At 35.1% G+C, this 16,788-nt stretch overlaps 1 protein-coding gene across 1 annotated transcript in view; it reads left to right on the plus strand.

The window, feature by feature from the left end:
* Nucleotides 1–16,788, plus strand: part of lama2 (laminin, alpha 2) — a 203,039-nt gene that overhangs the window by 153,759 nt on the left and 32,492 nt on the right. Inside the window, exons 35-44 of the mRNA XM_088909270.1 lie at nucleotides 291–389; nucleotides 4,838–4,949; nucleotides 8,735–8,897; nucleotides 11,209–11,419; nucleotides 11,769–11,885; nucleotides 12,120–12,283; nucleotides 12,733–12,871; nucleotides 14,474–14,576; nucleotides 15,651–15,767; nucleotides 16,157–16,339. Of these exons, the coding sequence (XP_088765396.1) occupies nucleotides 291–389; nucleotides 4,838–4,949; nucleotides 8,735–8,897; nucleotides 11,209–11,419; nucleotides 11,769–11,885; nucleotides 12,120–12,283; nucleotides 12,733–12,871; nucleotides 14,474–14,576; nucleotides 15,651–15,767; nucleotides 16,157–16,339 (1,408 nt within the window). The remainder of the gene's footprint in view (nucleotides 1–290; nucleotides 390–4,837; nucleotides 4,950–8,734; nucleotides 8,898–11,208; nucleotides 11,420–11,768; nucleotides 11,886–12,119; nucleotides 12,284–12,732; nucleotides 12,872–14,473; nucleotides 14,577–15,650; nucleotides 15,768–16,156; nucleotides 16,340–16,788) is intronic.

Raw genomic sequence — 16,788 nt, forward strand, 5'->3', positions numbered from 1 at the left:
AATTAATTGTGTTATGTCATTTACCTACCTGCAATGCAAATTTCCCATCTGGGACAATGAAGGAAGTAAGTGTACCAGGTAGATCATTCAAGCCATGAGGAGCTAAGAACTTAGAAGAAATATTTCCACAGAGCTGTAAAATGTTCTTGGCAAAGACTAAATACATTGATAAATATAATTGAAGCAGTAAGTTAGGTAGAAAGTAAGCAGAGGGACTTTTACACTTTAAGATCAGAGTTTCCCTAAACCCTAAAAGCCTTATTTCACATTATAATCTTTTTCTTTTGCAGTATTTGCTATCACCCCAAAGAGCACCAGAGAGACTACTCCAGCTGGCCGACAGTAATCTGGAAACACTGGTTACAGAGATGGATGAGCTTTTAAGCCGGGTAAGTCAAAAATACTTTGATGTCCATTTCTAGCCTCACCTGGAAACTCTCAGTGGGAGATCATTTGGTTGATACTGTATGATGGTGTAGAGGTCTTTTAGAGCTCCCACTCCTCTTGTGTCTGTTGTCTCCCTCATCTGAGTCTTTCATTTCATCTGTGTTTGTGATCCATCGCCAAGAGGTGGCAAAGACACAGAAACCGGTGCTCCTTCAACAAATAAGAAGAAAGTGAAAGAGTTTTGATTGTCCTGAAAGGGTAAATATACCTTCTCTGCTGGATCACTCAAGATGGGAGCAGCAAGCACAACTTCTTAAATCTGAAAGGGGCAGTGGTGAACTCACCGATTTGTTGTGATACAGTAGCTAAGGACTGAATCTCTCAGATCTTGAAACTGGATTTGTCATGGATGATCAACAGGATTGCGCACACAGCGAAACTGATGCGAAACACAGCAAAACTCCAGAACCACATGATGGCTGAACTGGACAATGACACTTGGGTGTGATGATCTTAACGGAATTGTGAAAAAAACAACCCTTGTGTGGTTTCCAAGTGTGAAGTTCCTACAGTATATACTGTATATGGGAATCACTCTAGAGGCCTATACAAGCCCCAGGTATTTATCTTCAGACCTCTCTTCTTCCCTGACAGACAGGACTGTTTGGAAGAATGCAGGAAACCTGGCCTTCTTCACTCAATGTGTTTTTTATCTGGATTACTGTTCAGCAGAGCCCAACAGAGATATGCCTGAGTTCACTAATGAGGAAGTCACAAAGTATAACAGGCATCCAGTCTCTTTATAGTGCCTAAAACTCCTTCATGCTGGTGGAGAGTGTCTGTTTACCTATGCAAGGGACTGTCTACCGAGCTCCAATGGAGTAGTAGAAAAAACACAGTTTTCTTCTTTCTCTTTTGAAGGATTCTAATATATTGTTAATATATTAATATAAATTTCTTTTTGTGTATGTCTGCCACATCCCTCCATTCAGATTGCCTTTTGATTGCGTAGAATCAGCGTAGTTGATTTAGTCCATCTATAGTAGGCCTTTTAGTTGAAAATTATCATTGGAAACTTAGATGTTATTTGAACTTTTTTTTCAGGGTTATTATTCTACTAAACTAACCTATGTGTATGATACAGTGTATAGTTTATATACTGTACATGCATTTTTCATAAATAAAGAATTTTTCTATTCTATTTTTTATTATCCTCTTGCTGATGGGATTTCTTGTAATGATATACAGTGTCTGTAATGGGAGGGGAGATGGTCTATGTTTGTATCATGATGGTACAGAATAAGAGTCATAGATTTGACAAGGAGAGGGGTTGAGGAGCGAAGGGATTGTAGTTCTTTTTCCTATTTTTTTAATTCCTTTTGTTGGTGGAGACAGGGACAGTGATAACCTAATAAAGAAAAAGTCTGGAATGGCATTTCCATGAATTTGTATGTTTTGTAAATCATTTAATAAATATTAATTTATTTGATTAATGATTTTCTAGTAGAAGTTACTAAATGCACAGAAACCATATAATATTCATATACGGTCTTGTAAAGGAAGAAGCAGAGCTGATGATGAGGCAGAGAACAGTAATCTTGTACTGTCCTGTTCCGCATGTTTTTTTTCTGCTTTTCACACATTTAAGATTGTGTGATAAAACACAGAATGGACACACAGTGACACAATTTTTAGCTTCTGAAACTAACAGGCGTAGCATGGTCTTTATTCATACCTTAAGTGTTTTACGGTGATGAATCCGCGTACAGGGAGGAGGTAGAAATGCTGACAGCATGGTGTCAGGACAACAACCTCTCTCTGAACACCAACAAAACAACGGAGTTGATCATGGACTACAGGAAGCATCGAGGAACAGACCACACACCCATTCACATCAGTGGGTCCACAGTGGAGAGAGTCAACAGTTTCAAATTCCTAGGTGTCAACATCACAGATGATCTAACCTGGACCCACCACACCAACCTCGTAGCCAAGACAGCACGGCAGCGCCTATTCTTTCTCCACAGACTAAAGAAGTTCAGCATGCCGTCAAACATCCTTACAAATTTTTACAGGTGCACCACTGAAAGCATCCTAACCGGCTGCATCACTGCCTGGTGTGGTAACTGCTCCGCCCGAGGGCGCAAGGTAGGGTGGTGAAACTGGCTCAAAACACTACCGACTGCATGCTACCATACATCAAGGATATCTACTCTGTTAGATGCCTCAAGAAAGTCTATACTCAGGAACCCCAGTCACCCTAACCACAACTTGCTCTCTCTACTACCATCTGGAAAACAATACCGAAGTATACAGACCAAGACCACCAGGTTTTGTAACAGCTTCTTCCCCCAGGCAGTAAGACTGCTAAACAGCCAACCACAGCAGACGCCTGCAATTACCCAAACAGCCGCTGGCGAATAGGCAACCTCCTTGAACTGACAGGTGCACCGGCGCCCTCCTGTCGCTTGCACTCTCAGGACACATACGAAGAGCGCTAAATACCTCCCATCCTTGTGTTACTTTCTATCTGTTAATCTGTAAATTGTATTGTAAATTGCAATTGTGTAATTTATTGTATCCTAATTTTAATCTAATCTCTATAAATTCCTGTCCTTCTACTCTTCTATCCCTCTTAACGAGCTCGCGGACAAAGCATTTCATTGCCGACAACACTGCTGTACGCTGTACAGTTCATGCATTGATAAATAAACCTTGATTGATTGATTGAGTGATTGTTTTATTATTGTAGAGGAGTTAATTATATAGAAGCAAGTTTTGAAAATGTTGAATATATACTGTACATAATTGTAAACATATTTATTATTCCACTTTGTGGAGTGTACCATAGCTGTTGAAAATTATACCTAAACTAAAGAATAGTCTGAAGATGGCTATTCAAAATGTTGTCATTGAAATTTTAAAAAGTGCAAATTTCAAAATGACATACAGTATAGCACAAAGGGACCCAGTCTAACCAATGTTGATTTAACTAACCTTTTGTTTTAAGTGTGTAAACCTTGGTGTGCAAATTGAAACTATAACCTATCTTATTAAAATCATCATTCTAGTAACATCTTAGATGTTTAAGTAGTTGATAATAAATTCTTTAGCATGATGACAAAGCTACTCATGTCTCAACAAACCTAAAGTAACAAGTAACAAGTGCTGAAGGACTTTGCTTTTTCTATATGTTCACTGTATGAAATAACAAAACTGAAATGTTATACAAAGCATCATAGCATCATTTGCTCAAACATAAAAAGATTAATTTAATTGAACCCATCTGCTCAATATTTTCCTTTAAGACTTACTATAGATTTAACATTGTTTGCCTTTGAACTGATTACAGAGCAGCAGCATACATTTTGCAGTATGATGACCAAATTTGTATAAATTTCACAAATTTATTGACTTCAACAGTAAAATGAGAAAGACACTTACTTTCTGCTCCATGCCTATTTATTACAAACTATCAATGTTGTATCACAGAAGAGCCTACATCAGGAACTTCTCTGAAGTTCAAGCATTGATAACATGTACTGTAATACATTAGAATGGAGTACAGTATTTTTGGTGTGTATTTCTTTCCATTTTTTTAATCCAAATGAGGTCCTTCCAATACTTTCTATAGTTTAAACAAAACATCGTTTTAACTATGCTCTTTTCACTCTATATCTTCAACATGTCTTTGATTTTTTTTTATGGCTTTCTTTCATCGTCTTATTGAGGACAACGATACAAGTACAGTATGTCCAAATAAACTCCTCTTTTAATAAGCAATGTGCTCAAGATATATTTTTCCTATTTTATGTCTATAATGAACGTTCTTCCTATCTACATGAAATTTCCTTTTATATTTTCCTTTAATGGTGACATGCCATTATTGATTGTGGAGGGTCACCATTTGGGACCAGGTTAAGCACTAGGTGATAAAGAGTGTTCGGTGCTCTTCCTATAGTGTACGAGTTAGACGTGTCTGTTAGATAAACTAGAATCTAGATAATGTTATATGAATCAGAAAGAACAGCAAGTCTAACATAGATCCTTGGGATGCGCTCATTACTTTAGTCTAATTAGCATTCTCTCCCCTTATTATAATATAATGTGTTCTGTCCATTAGCCAGTTCTGAGGTCATGCATAAACATCGCCTTGGATTCCTACGGTTTTTAACATGAAATGAAACCTTTTTAATGAAATCTTGTCAAAGGCTTTCTGTAAATCTCAGTACTTCATACCAAATTATAGACTTTACCTCACCCTACTGCTAACATTGCTTGTTTGAAGAAATTAATTAAGATAGACAGAATTAAATTAAATTATCTTGAGTATTTATGGTACATAAGGGCAGACTTCAAATTACTTTTTGCTTTATTCAAGTACTTTTTTATAACTTTTATCTATAAAAGTGGACTTCATTTGAAAAACCTGTTTTGTTTGTTCTCATAGGCAAACAAGGTATCTGCAGATGGTGAACAAACAGATGCTGATGCAGAAAGAACTCACAAAAGGGCAGAAGACTTAGATACATTTGTGAAGAATGCATTACAAGCTGCTGAAGGTACCATTTATTTATTTATTTCCTTGTTAAAGCTTTCAGTGAAAGTTTTCACAGTATGGTTACAATTTTTTTTCAAAATAATAGATTCAAAGATTTATTTTCACATTTATTTTTCTGTTTCTCTCAGTTTCAATAATGTTAGTGATTAATAAAAACAATATACAGTAGGTCTTTCTCCTTTTTGTAAATCAGCAATTTGACTGGCATTAAATGAAGCATAAAGTATGTTTTAGCAATTGAAAATTGTATTTATATATTTTTCTATTACTGTTGTTTGTAACACATAATTATACGATTGTTACATCTTCATTAAAAATCTATGGTCTGCTATAATGATTAGATAAGGAACGCCTGTTGTAAATAAGGAGCAGAGTTGGTGCCTGGCCTAAGGCTACCAGCTTCTAGCTCCATTGTGATGTGAAGTGGTTTTTCAAACTGCCTGCAAAATGGAATAAATTAAAATGCAATTTAACCATTAATCTTAAGATAAGTATTGTAATTAAGATCATATGTGTGCTTAATTATACTGAGAAAGCATAAAAATATAACCTTCCTAAATAAAACATATACAGTCATATGTTATCTTGAATATTTTACTGCAGTTATTTTACAGTATGTTATCCATATTCTAAACTTTCTATCACCTGTCAATCAATATTTAATCCAATGTTTTTATCTTTCACAGAAATCATAAGCTATTTTTGTGGAGCAATTCATGGAACCTTTTTGTTGACATAGGGGGAGTGAAGCAAATAGTTTAATCACACTGAATTAATGTGTTAATTTATGTCATTTTAAATGCGGCTTGAAACTCCTGCAGAGTCTCAGGGTGACCTGTTACACTGGGGCCAGATGGCAATCCTAATAAGCAGTAGTGGAGGAGTAGCTTGGTTGCCCATGATATAGCTTTGCTAGGCTTCCCACTGGTTCACCTCTGGCTTCCTTATTTATAGCCAGTTTTAAGTAATGAATTAAATGTGATGGACTAACAGCAGCCACCAGTATCTAAAACACATCCGTTCACCACAATTCAGTAATGTCAGAGGCACAGAGATTCATTGTAGAGTTATCATCGGATGCAAAGCATGCTTAAGTGAAAGCTGTCATGACAACAGGTTGTCTTGTCATGGCGTCGGTGTGTCTGACTGAAGTCACGATGAACTAAAACCATTATTCTTCAAAAGAAAATAATGAAAAACTATATCATTAATTCTCGTATATTTGTCTTTATATTGTCTTTAACACTATGGTTTCATTTTTTATGTAGGATTTTGGATTAATTTAATATTACATTTTAAATTTTATTTTTTGGGACATAAAGAGAGAGTAAATTTTAACATTTCTTTAGTCTTTCCCACACCCATTGAAAAATTAAATAACATATATCCATAAAATGTCATTACTTTGAACTACAGTGCTTTAATATGTATATCTATTGTCTTTTTAATCTGTGAAATTTTCACTTTTGAACTCTTAGAAATTAAAGAAAAAATAATAATGCAGCTAATCGTGTTTCATCTTCATTTTAATTTGGTTGGTTTATATTTAAATTATTTAAATGAGAATCCACAGAGTCACTTCTCTCCTTTCAAACTGATTAGATTTGGATTTCAAAGAAGACCAATTTAATTTGATTAAAGTAAATCAAGCTGCCACACAAAATTTAAATTTCTTTGAAACCAACTTTAAAGAAGCATTAGCAAAAAATAAACACCATATTGCAGCTTTTGTCATTTTTTACTTTGTTCTGTTCTTTGAGGTCCTCTAATCTTTAACTACAGTGCAATGGCTGTAGAATGTTGTACAGATATAGATGATTTCTTCTATGCTTATATTCCTTAAAAATGTTTTACCAAGACAACCACAGGGCTTTATTTACACAAAGAACTTTCCCTCACTGACTGACCCACAGATTGTGCAGATGACAAGCACTTTCACAGAGATCAACTATTGCATCTTACTTTGATGACCACCTGATAGTATTAACTGTACAGTGTTTCATTTCACTTCTCATTATTAACATTGTTCATGTTAATATATCCTAGAACAGTTATTATATTACATATGTTTGGGCTCTGTGATTCCAGAGTAGCGTCTTGAGCAATATAAGCAACATTATTGTTCTAAGGTACTCGATGTGATGTCTAATGGATGAGTTTGTAACAATAATAATAAGTCACTTTATTGACACTGAAAGAGGAATTCTTGATCGAGCCTTGATCTCTTTGTGATTTAGGCAGGCTGGCTACTGCCACACCAAACCACTTTGACCATTTGGCAGGGCAGCAATTGAGCCTGCAGCATGCTTCCTTGGTGTCTTTACAAGATGGAAAGACTACAGTATCACAAAGCTTTTCAACTGTTGTCCAAGATTGCAACATACACAATATTCCTGTATTTAATCAGATAAGAAAGGACTCCTGCTTAACAGAGATAAACTGACTGAGTTCTATACCAATGTTATGCAGCAGACAAAGATAGAAAGAAAACTACACTCAATACAAAATAGTATTACAGGATATGGCAGTATTAACAAATGCAAATACACCCTCAGATATGGAGGTGGGTTGTTGGCACTTCCTATCTAAATTGTTCCAGTCATTGGCAGCAGCAATCATAAATGACGTGGACCCAAAGCCAGTGTTTGCTTTAGGGAGGTTCGGTTTAATAAAAGAGACCGTTTTAAATTGTAGACTACTGCAGTCTTTTGGAAGTTTTTGGGAATGTGTTTGGTGTTTCCCAAATTAAAGATCTGTAAATTGATACCAGTGATGCATTCATCTGGCATGCAGTGTGTGCATCACTGAATCAAAGAGCAAGAATCAGAATACAATGATTGAGGGGCCAGTGAAAGGTCTATGGAAGAGGAGCTTAAGGTGTCAAGTTTCCCTTAGTAGTTTTAGTGGTCATTAACCACATAACCATAGACCAATAAACCAAGATATGGAGTTGAGACAACTCCATATGAAAGAATTAGTGCATGTCTAGAGGAAAATATTCAACTAAATTTGTTGCAATAAGGAAAACCAAGTCTAGGCATGACATCTAAATAAACAATATCAGGTTTGAAAGTTAAAGTTAATGCTTAGATATTTATAAATTCTGACTTGTTTAAACTTTTAAGAGCGATGTTGTCAATATATGTAGATGGAAAAAGAGTGGGGCCCTAAACAGAGCCCTGAGGGACTCCATTAGTAACTGAAACAACTGGCTATGAAACACATCTGTCCAATTTTATACACTATACAGTATGTTGTTTTGTAAGTAATTCCAGAAACTACACAAGGGAGTTTATATCAGCTACTTAACATTTTTAGAAGTAGTGAATGATGCTCAGTATCAAAAGCTATAAAGAAACTTGCACAGTTTTGTATCAAGAGCTGTGATAATGTAATTGAGATATATTTAAAGGCAGCCACAACACATCTACAGAAACCAGGTAGTGTATCAAATAAATTACAGTTGCTTTCTAAAAAAAGAGCTTAACTGCCTTTTATTCCACAATCTTAGAATAATGGACCATAGTCTATAGCCATTAGAGTCTAGCATATCACTATCTTTGCAAAATAGGCAGAAGAGCAGACTTTTGGATTGCTGTGATTTCTGCTGTTTTAAAAGAGAGAATAAATAAGTGGGTCTGCATTCTTTTTGAAACACATTACTACATCATTAGCCTTTAGCTGAAGTCACTCTACTTTATATTGCAAATACAATAATGGTATAGTATGTGTTATATTATGTACAGTATACTACTGTACTTCTTTGATTAATGTCCATTTTTTCAGCCTTGAAAGACAAAGCTAAAAAACTAAATGAAACTCTTGGCATCCGAAATGGAGTCCCTGAGAAAAGTATTCAGGAGATGCACAAAGATATTGAGAAGATGCTGGTGGAGCTTCGGAGGAGAAAATTGGGTGAACAGAAGCAAATAGCAGAAGATGAATTGGAGTAAGTTTCATTACTGTTCCTGCACATTATTGTTGTTTGTTGTTGTTGTTGTTGCTATGGTTATTGTTGTGGTTGTTGTTGAAGTGGTCAACAGTAAGCTGAAGAGAACAACTTACATGAGAGAGTATCTGCAGTATCTGGGTTAAGTAGTTCAAGTAGGAAGCTACGTCAGCATGCGTAGGCTGCAAAGGAACAAGTAAAGGTTTATTCCATGCTGAAACGAGAAGAAAAGAAACACAACATTTCAGCTGTAGTGCCTTCATCAGGTGTGATATTAGGGTTAGTGACTTTATATTAGAGTTTTACCAGTTTAAAAATTATTGATTGCTACAGTATTGTCACGGATGTCTGAAAAAAGGGACGAACCGTGTCGAGGCAGGAGAGCGAAAAAGACCCTATGCGTAGCGGCGGAATGGGAAAAAGGCCCGGGCTCGTTAGTGCAAAGAGTTCAGGAGTGCCGTATAGAAACCTATGCCTTCAGGTAGCGAACGTGGGGCGCCCTGGTGCGGGTCTCAGGACATCCGAACGTCAATGCTGAGCGAGGGCAGAGTGCAAGACCCGGAAATATATAGCCCCACAGAGAGAGAAACACCGGAAGGACAGCAAATAACCGGAAATGAGAGACAGGACAGAGAAGGAGCGCCCTCTGGCTGCAGAGGGCGTGACAAGTATATGCTATACAACGCCTGCCTTATTTCAAGTAACTTGCCTTTGAATAATTATCTGCCTGTGATATGGTGTTTTCTACACATAAAGAGTGCCTTTCAGGGGACACTGTTCCTATGGTGTCCATTTAGTCAAATAACTAAATGAAGTATAGACATTTCTTTAAATTGAATACTTTAAGATAAATTGCCGTACACATTGGCAAAAAACAAAACTAAGGAGAAAAACTGAAATACTGTACTGTATGTTGATTGCTTATGTATTCAGACCCATGAACTCAACATATGGTGGAAGCACCCTTGTCAGAAATTAAGTCAGACACTGCCTTCATGCAAATGTTGTCTATTATTTTTTAGCAGATCTGCTGAGACTTTGAGATTATTGACGGATAGCAGTTTTTAAGTCTCAAGTTTGAAGTACTGTAGGAATAGGAATTCTCAGTAGGGTTCAAGTCAGCACCTTTAACCATTCGAGGACATTGACTTAAGTCATTGTAGTTTTGGTCTTGCACGTTGAGTCATTGTCGTGCTGAAAGGTGAATTGTCACTCCAGTTATACATCTTCAACAGACTAAAACAGGTACAGTATTCCTCCAGTATTGCCTGTACTTCCCTGCAGTTTTCCTTCAGTCATGCAACCGCTGAGAATAGAATTCCTATAGCATGACTTTAGAAATGGTGCTTCCTGGCTGATGTGCTGTATTTGTTTTATACCAGATGAAACACAATATAATTACATTAGACAGTTCTAATTAGTCCTGACCTAGGCAGGGTTTAGGTGGTGTGAGCAAGCTACACCTTCAGGGATATGCACAGACCTCAATGTTATTTTTCTACCTTTCTCCTGATCTGTTTTTTTCATTGACTATTTCTTTGACTTGCTTTGAAAGCTACTCAGTCCTTTTGGTTTAGTTTTGCTTGAAATTCACTGCCTAACCAGGAAACCTCACAGTGGCAGGTGTTTTTGTTCTGAAATCGTAAGAACCACAATTTCTGCACATACAGTATAGGGGGCAAATTGCGTGGCTTGTTAAGGAATTTGTGCACACTTTTAGATTTGCCAAAGCAGAGTGTTTGAATTGTTATGCAATCATGACTTTTCATATTTTCTTTCATTTTTAATTATGTATTTACTTTTTTTTGCTTTTAGTGTGTGCAGTAGGTGGTGTACATAACAAGTATTAATTGCTACTGTACTTCAAAGTGTCATGACTGCAAACTTTAAAGCAACAGAATGTAAAAACTATGCAAAGGCCTGAATACTTTTGCAAGGCGTTAATTTGATTTTTTTAATGCGTTTGATGAACATTAATTAATGAATTGTTTTATAATCACCTATAAAAGATTGAGGTGGGTGTGAGTGACAGTTTTCATCTAACTGAAATTAATTTAGTGGTGTGTTTCCTATTTTATAACTACCTGCACTTTTACAAATATAAACAGAACCATCTAGTGGCAGAGTGATGGAAATGTTATAAGTTTAGAATTTTAAATTCAACCAACATTAAAAAATTGTTTATACATGAGCAGAATTTAAGTTGTTCATTATATGTCCACAAATTGCTTGCATACTGCATGTTTCTTTTTTAAAAAAAGCTTTTTTAAATATGAAACAACCAATGATTTATTGTATTGGGCTATTTCAGTGCTGCTCATACCCTTCTGCAAAAAGTAAAGAGGGTTTTTGGTGACCCACATCAAGCAACCACGGACCTTAAACTGGAGGTGACAAATAAACTGACAGATTATAAGAACAAGCTGGATGACGCACAGGATCTGCTGAGAGAAGCACAGAGGAAAATCCGGGAGACTAATGCCTTATCTGCTGTGAACCAGAGGAACATGACTGCCTTGGAGGTCAGTGCCCACACTCAGAAGATCCAGAACCTTTATTGTGGCCTCCAAGTAATGTGCTCTGACATGTTTGGAACTGTCTGGATTTGACTTAATTTTCAAGTACATTACAACATTATGTTTCACATTTTGCTGTCCCAAATTCCTACATTTAACTACAGAAAGTGAAAGAAATTTAAAATCACCAAGAAATAATACCATTTAGAGGCACTTTATTATTATAGTATAATTATTATTGTTGTTGCTGGTGTTACTGCTGCAGAAAGATCTCAATGTATAACAGTATTGTTTACAATATGTAGTACTGTATATCTATATCATTAAAGATAATGATCCTTTTGCCTGAGCACAGAAAAAGAAAGAGGCTGTTAGCGGAGCAAAGAAGAACACCGATGATGTCCTAGCTGAAGGGGAACGAGTCCTTGCAGAAGCAAACCTGCTCTTAGACAACGTCAATCAAGAAATCGAGGTATCAGCTACAGTGTACGGATGTGTGTGCCAGATTACAACCTATCTCCCTTTCCCAATAAAAACACAAAAACACATTCTTACCCCTTCTGCAATAGCCTGATGGGTCATTCACAAGAAAGATTCTGTATTCTCATAAGGATGGATGTCATAAAGGATAAAATTATAAACTCATGGGAATCAAAAACCCCTATTAAGAATGTGAAAATGAGGCTCTGTGTTATGATTATCCTAGGACCTGGAGGAAATAGAGAGAGACTTGGGGCCTCTGCACGATCAGCTGGATTATAAAGTAAGTGAGCTGACCAAAGGCTTGAAAGAAAAAAACCTCCCAGAGCTGATTCTTGAAGCTGAGAACCATGCTGCTCAACTCAACGACTCCTCAAGCATTTTGGATGGGTACGTGGTTGTCTTATGTCAGCCAAAGAAGGGTTTCCTCTTCGAACATTTCCAAAGAGAAGGTAGTCATAAAAAGTCTATAGTTAATAATTTATTTTACAATGCAAAAACAGTAATTGTAAAATGGTTGTACAAAATTATTAATGAAAAAACATAATACTGTAGTTGATGTTATTTTAACAAAAACACAGTATGCGACAGCATCTTTCTGTTCCAGTATAATGTCTTATGTGATCGAATTGTGCAGTTTACGGATTAAATTGTGAAACAAAGATCCCGTTTTTTGAAGTTCAGAACAACAGATATTAAAAATAAAAATTAGTATCTTGAAATCATTTATGGATAAGTAGAGCTGTTTAAACCTTGGACTTCCTTTGTGTTTTAGATACTGTAGGAGGTAAGCAGGTTTTGCTGTCCCCGCTGTTAACACAGTTTATCCAAATCCACAGCATCCTAGCAGAAGCTAAAAATCTGTCATTTAATGCCACGGCGGCTTTCAAAGCTTACAGCAACATTAAAGATTTTATTGAAGAAGCTGAGAGGGTTGCTAAGCAAGCAAAGGCCCATGGCACTGAAGCTGTGCAACTGGTAAGAACATCCTTCTGTTCTGTGCTGTGTTCAGAGTGGATTTTTTAACACGTTGAACTGCAAAAGATTTATGCTTTAAATGTTAGCATTTCCTTATTCATTTCAATTTTCTATGCTTCTGAGATCAAAGTCCTGCTTTTTCTCATTTAAATTCTTCAGGCAGAAAAGAAATGCTCTGAAATGATATATCATGTTTCCGAGAGTCCTGGGGTGCCTAATGTCCAAGGCAGTGCTGAGGCCTTCTTTTATTAACTTAAATTGTGAATTTTCTCTCTGTTTATAAATGCAAATTGTTATCAATAATATTTTCAGGAATTTTGAAGCAATACACATTCTATTTTAAATATAATATTCAATTCAAATGATTAAATGACTGTATTTAAACAGATTGTTCTTCTTATGAGTAGTAGTAATGATAGCAGTAGTGGTGATAGAACTAGTATTTCTTGTCACGCTCTTATCCAGATTTGCATACAATCAAAACAAACAATAGATATCATAATAATGAAAATACAATAAATCACACTTTACCTAATTGTTAAATTAGAATTTTTCTATGAGCAACCTTCTTGCACGGGACTCTGGAGCAGATGGAACCAATCTGTCTCTTCCCATTTACTCCCAGTCTTAACATTTATACCCACTGGTGTGACTCCCAGTCATTCTTTTCTATCTAACTGCACTAAGGTCACATCTGCAGTCAACCATATTTATTGCATCACTTGTACTTTTGCATTTCACATTATTCTGTATATGCACTTATCTGTATTTCACTTTGCTTTGCAATATTGAATTATTCATCCTTGTAGATATTCTTCTGCTAGACACCTGTCTATTCCTGTATGGTATTATCTTTATGCAGTTAACTAAATGAACAGGGAAACTTTAAGTAGGGAATTGCTATAGCTTCAAAATTTCCTTCACAGACGCATTTGCTTCATTACTGAGCTGTACACTTAATGGAAGAATTAATTGCTAGATATTGAAGATGTTTGATTAATGAAAGGAGGTTTTGTCTCTTTGTATTTTTTTCTATTAAATTCTGCAGGAATTTGTGAGCAAGATATCACTTTTTTTAACATTTTTAGATAAATGTCATTATGTACGTACAGTACTGTTAAATGTGGCACATCATTGACAAATTTTCTTAAAATTAGTTGATTACAGACACAGTTTATGCACAGGACATGGAGACAAAACTGGTGATTAAAAACCTTTTCAGATTAATAATGAGTCACCTCTTTAAACAAAGAACTGTGAGTATCGGAGAAAGAAATAGCAAGCAAAGAGGTGGATATTGACTTCAAGAAGGGATAGATGATACTCTTCAATCAAAAGTTTACTAAAAGCCAATTAAACAAGATGAGCTGGAGGTTTCCTTGTATTTATAACATTTATAAATGCTGGTTTCGTTTTTCTGTATTTGCAAAAGTAAAAGTAAAAGTTTCTTTGATGACCTCGATCAATGGCCCTAGCAAGAATAACTCTCTCTTTGAGACTATCCTCTGCCATACTTGCCTGTGTTTCTGAGCATAAGATACTGAAAAAATGATTTTGACCTGATGTTTGAAATAACATGTTTTCTACATTTTAATTCTATAGGCCTCCAGTCCTAAAGGCTCTTTGAAGGATAGTGCCAAAACATCTCTTCAGAAGAGCTTCAGGTTGTGGAATGAAGCTAAGAAGTTAGATAACGAAGTGAAAGGTGAGTCTTTAACCTAGTGACATGAACAGAATTTAAAATAAAAAAACACATCTGTTAATTTAAACTGCATTATCAAAAGTTATTAATGCATAAATTACAGATGTCTAATAATTAAACCATACTTTTCATGTACTGTGCACAGTAATCCATCACTATAGAAGCAACCACTATAAGATTTTGTTTTTGTTTATACAAGATGTAAAAATGCATACCTTTTTTATTGAGTAAGCAGATTTTTACTCTTATTAGCTGGGCTCTTGTAAAACACTGAAAAGATTCTTCTTTGCTCACATTTTCTTGGTTAAGGATTTTTTTTTTACATTTTAATGTTTTTAATTAAAAGTTTTGTGTTTTGTTAATGTAAGATAACACCTAATCTTTATGCATTTGCTTACAACTATAATGATGTAATGTCTGTCAATGAGTAAGAGTTTATTGTTATCTTACCTATCATTTACCCATCGGTTAACGAAGTTAAGCTTTATAATCAAATAATTAACCAGGAATATTATTGTTTTCAATAATAACATTCTGTGCTGTATTAAGTTGAAGTTTGGGTTTTAGAGGGGAACATTTTTGAATTATAGAATGACTCAGAGGTTATGACATCAACAGTAAACAGAATTTAATTTCCATCATACAAGTTTTCATTTTATAAGTAGTTTTTGAGGAACAAATTAAACTTATATAATTATGGATTACTGTGTAGTTTTTCACCAGAATTAGTACTAATTAGTACAGAGTAAGCCCCTCAAAAATTTAAGAGTAAATGCTTTACTGTATACAGAAATTTAAATTAGCTTGCTATATTATAGCAACATAATAGTGCAAACTAAAAATATTTGGTTAATGAAAAAAAAATAAATGTAGCTAACCACAATAAAAATTGTTAGGAAATTTTACGGGTAATCTGAAAAATATATACATTTTACATACAGAATTTAAATAATATACTACAAAACACTGAAAAATATTTTACTCTTAATGTATACATTTTGCATTTATGGACAAGTATATTGATTACTGTCAGTGAAATAATTTTGCCAACTATATGCAAGAAATATCTGTTTTCAGAAAATGTTGAGGATGTTGATCGTCTTCAGTCCAGAGTAAAAGCAGCTGGAATGAAGAACAGAGATTTGTTAAGAAGTCTAAATGACACTTTTGGAAAGCTACGTGCAATCCCTAATGGTGTGTATGAGTATTATTTCTGCTGTTATTAAAGCATTATATGAGTTTGTTTATTTAAAAAAAAGTCTTAAAATTCTGCTTATACTATAGATACAGTATGGAGTTCTTGCACTTTGCTGGTGTATATCAAGGTTTTCAAAGATTGAGATTAAAATAAACTTATTGTTTCAGGAAATGGCATGGTGTATTAGATTATTGCCATTGGACACAGAAATGTTTAAGTTAATGAATAGTAAAGATATTTTTCCAAAGTTTTATTCTACTTTATCTGTACTACTTATCTTTCGTACTACTGATTTATTCTTTAGAGAGAGATTTTTTTCTCATTAAGAGAGAAAAACATCCATGTAAAAATGATTGCTGATCTTTAATACATGTGAATCTTCCAGACACAAGCTCAAAGTTACAAGCAGCCAAAGACAAGGCCAGAAATGCCAATGACACAGCCAACGATGTTCTTGCTAGAATCAAAGACATCAACTTGAATCTTATTGGACTGCAGAAAAACTACAGCAAACTGAAGGATGATGTGGACAAAGCAAATGCTATTATCCAAGATCCTGCAAAAAACAGTAAGTTTCTTCCAGTTACAGTATGTGTTATAATACTTTCAAGTTGTGACAAGGTGTACAGTATGTTCCTTCAGAAAAATAAACTTCTGTGTTGAAACTTCACAATGATAAAAAAATATTTCTCATTTTAATGTCAGACAATTTCAATGTACACTGGTGTTATAATTCTTTGGTTAAATTTGGAAATCTATGAACATTTCACCGAGCCCGGTGTAATAATCTGAATTTGAAGTTAATCTGATAGAAGACTGACAATGAAAACCTCCCACACATTTTGCATATGCATAATTCACATTCACAGGTATTGGCACCAACCACACCAAACAGCATTATTGGCTAATTTATTAAATGTAGTAAATATTGGTCAACTGTACTTTTTGTCTATCATTAAAGGGGTCTCCTTATTAGTTTGTTGAGCCCTCTTCATCTTAGCCAATGCCAGCAAAGAC

The sequence above is a fragment of the Atractosteus spatula genome, chromosome 2 (genome assembly GCF_055471065.1).
Source record: "Atractosteus spatula isolate fAtrSpa1 chromosome 2, fAtrSpa1.hap1, whole genome shotgun sequence".
NCBI lineage: Eukaryota > Metazoa > Chordata > Actinopteri > Semionotiformes > Lepisosteidae > Atractosteus > Atractosteus spatula.